General features: G+C 35.2%; 1 protein-coding gene across 1 annotated transcript; it reads right to left on the minus strand.

Moving 5' to 3' along the window:
• Positions 1 to 2,847: 2,847 nt before the first annotated feature.
• LOC140872039 (uncharacterized) lies at positions 2,848 to 3,606 on the minus strand. Its single transcript, XM_073274775.1, has one exon. The coding sequence runs from the start codon at positions 3,604 to 3,606 to the stop codon at positions 2,848 to 2,850; it is 759 nt and encodes a 252-aa protein (XP_073130876.1).
• Positions 3,607 to 8,879: the final 5,273 nt, after the last annotated feature.

The following is an 8,879-nucleotide window of genomic DNA, read 5'->3' on the forward strand; positions in this document are numbered from 1 at the left end:
TTTCGAACCATTTGACTTAGGAAATGTCAACCATCATGACTGATATTAGGGATGAGCAAATATTCGATTTAATCGAGTTAATTACGGTGTGTTTAGATTTATAAAAAATGAGATTTGAAATTGGATTTAGATTTTAAATTCATGGAATTGAAATTATGTTTTGGTGTTTGGTGAGAATTTAAATATAATAGTGTGAATTGATAATATATTTTTTTAGATAAATTGTATTTAGTAAAATTTGCAAAGAAAACTTGAAACTATGAGTAAGTTATATAAATATAATTTTTAAAAATTTATTTTTTTAAAAAATAAATTTCTATGAAATCCCACAAAATCTTTTCAATTTTATAAGAATTTTAATTCAAATCCCATCAAATATCAATCTCATTTCGAAATCATATTTTACCAAACACTAAATGGTATTTATAATTTCAAATCTCATCAAATCCCATCGAAATCTTCCATGCCAAACACAAGGTTAGAAATTTGGTTTTTATTAAAAAAAATTCCATTAAATCGATTTGTTTTTATCTTTCTCAGTATTTTAGCATATATTCATGACTGAGTTGTTGGAACAACACTTCTTGTTCCATATCTACATACGGTGGTCCACATACCATGAATTAGATGAATGAATTTTTCTCTCCAATATTTTTTTCTAAAAAATCGGCTAATTTGATAATCGACGGAAATAACTGATTTTGATAAGGTTCAATTTTTTTTGTTTTGATAAAATATTCAGTCGGTTCGGTTTGATAGAGAGCAAAAAAAAATTTGGTTAATAGGTATGTGAATAGGAATATAGGATGGTAATTTCTTTTGGGGAAATTGCATCTACTACCCCGTGATATCCCGAGTTAGCTTAAATTCTTCCGTAAAAAAAGTATTACCAAACACCTCCCTGTGTTTTCTTTTGCCCAGCTCATGCACCCTCACCAGTATGTTTTGTACACCATGCGCGAAATCTTGCGAATTGTCATGGGTTTTATGTGTATTTTGTCTAAAATGCCCTCGTTCAGTATACAAATAGAATAATTCTTTCTTCTTCCTCCTCATTCTGCAGCTCTCAAATTCTCCCTTTGAAAAACCCTAGATTGAATCCAAAAACTATGAATCCAAATGTTGATGTAAGATATCCCCCGAACTCTACCTTGTAAGTGCAATGTTAGGGCAGAGATAAGAGTTGTTCAAACCGAAACAAAACCATCCAAGGGACGCCTATATTATTGTTTTTCTTTTTAAAATGTGGCTATTTTTCGCTGGTGTTTGCCTGTACGAAGTGTTGATGTTGAAGGTTTCTCCGAAGTGAAGTTTGAGATGGATAGTGGGAATGCATCGACCTTGACGCCAAGGCCAACAACCGAGGTGAATTCTGAGATGGGAAGTGGGAATACATCGACCTCGACGCTAGGGCCAGCAACCGATAGCTCACCCGATAATGGAAATAAAGAAGTGATTCTTCAATTCAAGATTTTAAAAGTCCTATCCAGTACCGAATGCAAATTCAAGAGTTGATGAATTTGTGTAATGGATGCTACTTATTTACTATTAAGGTTCCTTGTGGTAGCTTGTTTGTAATTTGCGTTTATTGTACCTTGTGTTAGGTTGCTGTGATTTGGTGTAATTGATCTCAAAAGTTATGTATTTTTTATTATGGAAGATTTGTTCCATACGAATATGATGTAATCTGGAACCTAAGTCTTTGTATATTATATCTTTTTAGTTTAATAATTTGCATCTTTTTTTAGTATTCTCAATCTGGAATGCAACTTAGTATTTTGTGTTTTAGTTTAGTATTTGTTCCATTATAATGCAATCTGGAATGAAATATGAAATGAAAATAAACTACTCCATTTAAGATGCACTGGTTCATTATCACAAATAACATAATAATCTGGAATGCAATAAAAGTTGCACTAGTTCATTATCAAAAAATAACACAATAAACTTTGTTAATTTGCAAGGTTTGACGTTAAAGTTTTCATTACAAGCAACGACAAAATGAATTGCAAACTCCACTTTGTGTACCGATTCAATCCTTTCTGAAAATGAAATGCCCACCCCTTTCTTTTGCTTTCTTTCTTATATTTTTCAAGACTTTTGATACTGTTATTTTCTTTGCAGCTGTATTTTGCAAGTTTCCTCCACATGATGCATTTGTCATTGCACTCACATTAGCACTTCTCATTGCACTTGTTGTTGCACTTGCTCTTTTATTTTTAATTGTTCTTGCACATGCGGTTGCATTTGAATTTTCATTTTCTTGCACTAACACTAGCACTAGATTGGTGAACATGGATATGCCTCTTAAATACGCCTCTTTTTTGTAGTATTGGTGAACAAATTCAGAAATCTGAATCCGATGTTTGCTGCACAGGATATCAACATAGTTGAAACCTTCCACAACTGCATTTTTTTTTTGCTAAATCAACAACATTTTGTCCATTTGGAGTCTGAATCTGGTGCTCCATCATTCCACAAAATACAACAACACAATTTCTGCCTTTTTGTTCATTCTCATTCAATATTTTCACAATGTTAGGACATATATCACATGCGTAGATCTCTAACCCTTCCTCTTCACCTGAATTCTTGACATTAATTTTGTTCTAATCCATTCAAACATAGAGATTATGGGCATATCTCTTGCCTCCAAAATATAACTATTAAAAGATTCAGTCATGTTATTAACAATGACATCAAAAAATGAAGAAATAAGGAAATGAGACATGGCCCAATGAGCAGGTGGGATTTTGTTCAACCATGAAGCTGCAGTCTCATAATCTGGAGAAGTCTTTCTATCAGTTGCTTCTATTCTTTTCATCCACATAGAAAACTCATTTTTTTTTATGTGCTTGCCGCTGCCCACAACATTCCTTTCAATTCTACACCAGGAAGCTTTCTTGCAAAATTTTGGTACAAATGGCGTACACAAAATCTATGTTCACACTCTGGTGCAAGCTCATTAAGTGCCTCTAACAACCCCTTTTGTCTGTCACTGATGAATGTCCATATTCCAAATCCAATGTCCTCCAACAACTCACTAATGAACCATCTCCAAGTATCAAAATTCTCCACTTGCACCACTGCCATTGAGATTGGGAAAATATTCTCATTTCCATCTCCGCCAATAGCTACTAGAAGTTGTCCACCATAATTTGTTTTCAAAAAACATCCATCAAGACCTATAACAGGTCGGCAACCAGCTAAAAACCCAGACTTTAATGCTTGAAGACTAAAATACATTCTCTGAAATATAGGCACAGTAAATGATTGATCCCTTTTCACTAAAATCTTGCTACCTGGGTTATATTTCCTAACAGTCTCACAGTAATCCCAAAGTTTTAGATATTGATCCTTGAACTTTCCTTTAAGTTTTTCTAGAGCAGATTTCTTGGCCATGTATGCTTTATATTTGGTCACCTCTACATTACATTTTCTTCGGATAATTCCTTTAAGTTTATCTACTGGAATTGTAGGATTTTCGCGCACAATCATTTCAATCCTTTTAGCCAAATATTTATAGGTTGTCAACTTGTTTCTACTGGCCCTAACACATGTTTGTTTCCTAGTAAGAACTTTTATCTGAAATGTTGGTCCTCCCATCACTAAACTGGCATGTATTCTCCATACATATATCCCTCCTTGCACACTGCAGTAACCCTTCTTTTCTCATTTTTTTCTAAATACTAACTCTACTCCTGATCTCACAGTCCAATCAGCAAGAACACTTCTAAATTCATGTACAACTTTGAATTTCATACCCACTACCAGTTCAAAACTTTTCATGTTCATTCTATCAGAGAAAACGGGATGTTTTGGACAAGAATCATCATCAAAACTTGCCAAACTAATAAGTTCATCATCTAACTCAGTTTCACTATACCAACACTCTTGGCCTCTTCATTATGTCGATCCGATTGTCTTCTTCTATCATCTCCTACATCAATATCTGTAGAAGACTCTGAACCAACATCCTCATCAAATTCACGAAAGCTACCATCTAATGAATCTTCATCTTCTCCAATTGAAAAATCATCAAGTCCAATGTCATCATCATCTACCGGGTCACTCCCAAATGACTCACTTGTCCCGCCTTCATTGTTATCACTTGCATTTGTTACTTGTGGTCCAGCCTTTGTATAATCACTTGGATTACATCCAACACCAATAATTGCATCTTTCAGTGGGGCACAGTTATTCTCTTGTGACCACAATGTTATAGAACTATGATTCCTAAAATAATTACACATCATATGAACTCTGCATCACCAGTAATCTTCACCATTTCAGAAGTAAATGCATTTATGGGTAATTGAAAGAAAAAATCCACATTAATTTGTTGCCCTCGAGCCGCTTTTAACATATCAAACAAGTCATCGAGGCAAAACCTATCAAGATCAACTTCTGGAATCACAACTTTCTTACCACCTCTATATGAGTTATTATTCTGCTCATCAAATCTCCCACCATGCCACAACTCAATCCTAACTGTCGAATCAATGATTTCCCTATACTGTAAAGAAAAAATATTAGCTTACAAAGGAGACCTACCATACACAGCTCGCAAAAGATAATTCCCAACTCAATCGAGGGAAAATTTTTAAATTAAAGCACAAATTTTATCGGATAAACAATAACTTACTGAGACAATATACGAAAACCTACCTAGAACAGGTCGCTAAGAGAATCCAGTTGACATGCGACCCAGAATTCACTCTACCAGCTCCGATGCTAAGTTTCAAGAAGCTTAGGGCAAAAGCTTATGCAGCCGGCAGATTCTAACATAATGAAAATGAAATAATTGAGCTTGTTATTTAAGAGAGGTATTTTAGACAACACAAAAATTTTTTTGACTAAAATAATGGTTGGGGTGCGTGAGCTGGACAAAAGAAAACACAGGGATGTGTTTGGTAATACATTTTTCACATGGGGATTTAAGCTAACTCGGGATATCACGGGGGTAGTAGAAGCAATTTCCCCATTTCTTTTTCATATGTATCTTTTGAAAGAGTGGGTGCCCGGTGAGCCAACTTGTGGCTAAGGGCTTTTATGACTCTATGTATAAACAATCTTTTGTTTAATATAATTTACACTTTTATAATGGCGTTTACTTTATCTTTTATCATATTATTATGTTGTGACATACTATAAGATGTTTAGATGAAGACCTTGAATATAATATAGTGTATGTAAGATGCGGTGGCACATGGGGATGGCTATCATGAAACACATCTTATAGTCACTGTATATTCTAAACAGTTCCTAGTCGATTGAGCCGTCCGTTAATAAGGATAAGGATCGCTCGAGATTGAGACTAGCATTTGCGATGCCGAGTACCACGTTTCATTGGTATGGAACATAGAGATGTTCAAAGCATGCAAATGGATATTCATACGATGAATGATCGAACTACCCTATCCGGACTTTCCAAGTGGTTATCACTTATCGAGTGGATAAAGTCCGCGGTTTTGGTTGTACACCATTAGTCCTTACTACTTGAAACATCATTGAGACTCTATATGCTAGTACTGTGCTTTGACTCGTTTACCGACTCTATTGGGGTCATCAGGTGTCGGGATTGTGTGCAGTTACGACACATATAGGAGTCGATGCTTTGTTGTCAAGGATTCACCACATACTTGTTAGTATGGATATCCTATGCAATCTGAGGAGATATTAGTGTGACGAATCTCTGGCCAGAGTACATGATGTGTTTTAAGAAATGGTTTCTTAGTAGTACATGCGATGTCACTATTTGATCTTCAAGATGCATTGCATAGTTATCGAATCTCGAACAACTCTCGATTTACCAATGGTTGTTGATTCGATCGGGATGGATAAAGGGACCGTACTGTACGCTAACCAAAATCTATTGGTTCTTGCAGGCACTATCAGTGATACCTAGGGAATAATGGGGCGATGTTGCTAAGCGCTCTTACCATGATTCGATGGGCAAGTCGGAAATTGTTGTTCCGAGTCACAAGGAGTTGTGAGCCCACGGCTAGCTGTATCCCTGAACCATTGAGGGTCACACAAGTAATGGATTTTTAATCCCCGTTGAGATAATTAAATTTAAAGAGTTAAATTTAGTGAATAAAGAAGTGGGACTTCTTATTTAAGAGTAGAGGGAGTAAGATTTCCTAAAATGACATAGTGATGGATATTTTTGGAAATCACTGAATTCGAATTCAAAAAATTTATCTTGACTTTAAAAGATGCAGAAATGGTTTCTGTGCACATTGGTGAAATTGGTTTATCAATCTGAGTCAAGATGAATTTTATATTAATTTCTGAACATGCGGGCTTTGCTTGTCAGGCTTGAACTTATGACTGATGGGCCCTAAGCTGTTAGCAGCCCATATTATAAATAAGTTATTGCAGTACAGAAATTACATAACAGAGGTCACAAAATTTTTCGAAAACCCTAGTTTTTCCCTACTGTGGCCGCCGCCCCTCTCCCTCTCTGCTCGAAAAATTCCAGCCTGTGAATTTTGAATTTGCAGTCTGGTTTAACGGATCAAATTCGTTAATTCTCTTCGTAGAAACTTCTGATAGATTTTCTAGTGCAATCTATCAGAGGGATTAAACTTCTGTTCGTGGACCTGATTGAAGAATTGTTCGTCCATCAGTTCCTGGGATATACAACAAGAGCAGAGTAATCTGTTGGTGTCCATAATCTCGTTTCGAGATTCAAGGTAAAAATTTAATTGTTATTTAATTTTTACACGCACAATTTAATCGTAAAGTTTTGATACCCATGATATGGAATCGTTCCATATAAAATTTTAAACTTCCGCTGCACCGGGTATCAATTCTGATTGATCTGATCACCGTTCTCCAACATCTTTTCGATTTTTTCTTTTGAGAATTGGTTTTAAGACATGATATTGAAAATTTAAAATATATGTATCTTTAAAAAAATAGTTTATATAAGTATCATATAATGTAGGGGTGAGCAATCGGTCATAACTGAACCGACCGAACCAAAATTGACAAAACCAAATCGACCAAAAATAAATTTTGAATAACCGAACCGACCAAATTTTAACATAGAAACCGACTAAACCAAACCGAGTAAACATCAGTTATTTCGGTTACCGACCGAAATAATCGATGTTTTTTCAAAAAAAACAAAAGATTATCAAAGTCATTCTCAGATCTATCGCCTTCCTGAAAATTCTAGTTTAACTTTCTCACAATTAAGAAAACACTCCACATCAGTAATATCACTGATAGAAGATACCGTTGGTTCAAAGACAAGGAAAATTTACTCTTTTAAAAAATAAAAAAAAAAAAGATTTACTTCTCACTTTTCTAGTCCATTGGTTCGAAGATGAATAAGTTGAGGGGCACAAGGCTAGACGTGGTTCGATTGCTGAGCAGGGTCACAAGAAACATTGAGAAATTCATTTTCAGTTGATTATGTCACAGACTGTATGCAAGGTCTAAATATCAATTCCAGTGGCAAGGAAATTGGTCAAGAAGAGTGAAGTGCGTTGTTTCCATATAGAGGAGATGGTTCATGGTGCTATTGTTTCTTATGAGGCGAATTTCAAAGATGCTCACACAACAGCCAAGAAAGAGAAGTCAGATTCATGGAAGGAGACGATGACAAGCTTAAGATGGGCTAGGGCAAAAGCAAATATTGTTTTCATGTTGGGCTTTTGACATGTTTTTAAAAGCCCAACACAAATATAATCTGAATCAATGGTAAAATCAGGCCTAGTAATAATTTTTTTAAATATATATTTTATCGGTTAAATCGGTTTAATCGATTTTTTAAAATTCAAAACCGAAATCGAACCGAATAAACCGAATTGACCGATATTTTTGAAAAGAAATAAGATTGACCGATTAAAACGAACCGAATTTCTGATTTAAGTCTGTTCGGTCGGTTATTTCGGTTAAACCGATGTTTTTCTCACCCCTAATATAATGTAAAAAAATTGAGCTAGTGATGTTATACGAAAATATATAATTTTAAATATACACAACTCCCGTGAAAAAATCTTATGGGTTAATTTTTTGTAAGATGAATATTTTATTTTGGTCACCCACCAAAATATATTACTTTTATGTCAAAATTATTAATTTTAGTCTAAATATAGACAGAGTTGACCAGCTTTACGGATAAATTGGCCTAGTCAAAGGCCGGGTCAAACCCAGACCCGGGACCATGATGATCGGTCACAGTTTGTCATTTAAAAAACCGTCGACCCAGCGGATCGGCGGTTATTTTAACCAACGGCCACGATCAATCGATCAAATGGTCGTTGGAGATCGACGATCACGATGAAGTGACTGCCATGTCGCCGGGTCATTTTTTTAATTGAACGGCCACGATTAAGTGGCTATTGTGTTGCAACAGTCGACCCGGTGGGTTGACTTTTTCTTCATTTTTTGCCGATTTTTTTGGCCTATAAACACCCAAAACCCCTTTCATTATTTTCACGCAATTTTCTCTCATTCTTAATTCTTTCTTGATTATCAAAATATCAAGTATCAATTATTTTTTATTGTCAATTGTTGATTTATTTTCATAATTATTCCAATTTCATATTTATACAAATGTCCGGAGCCGGTCAAGTCGTGGTAGGGGTGACAAAGGAAAAGAAAAAGGAAAAGGGCAGCATGCCACCCCGAGGTTGAGTTTCCTCCATCCAATGTCGATGTTTATGATCTTGATTATTCTGATAAGAAAAATCAAGAACATGTACAAGAATCTTAACAATCACGTCATCATGAAAGTCAAAAAATTATGAGCAATCCCAATTATGCGCCTTCAAGAAAAACTCGAGCAGTTTGGATTGTTGAGCCAGTTGACAAATTGTCTGCGGTTTAAGCTTTAGATAGCTTTGAGTTTTTTGGCTTATACG

This window comes from Henckelia pumila, unplaced genomic scaffold (genome assembly GCF_033568475.1).
Source record: "Henckelia pumila isolate YLH828 unplaced genomic scaffold, ASM3356847v2 CTG_461:::fragment_3, whole genome shotgun sequence".
Taxonomy (NCBI): Eukaryota; Viridiplantae; Streptophyta; class Magnoliopsida; order Lamiales; family Gesneriaceae; genus Henckelia; species Henckelia pumila.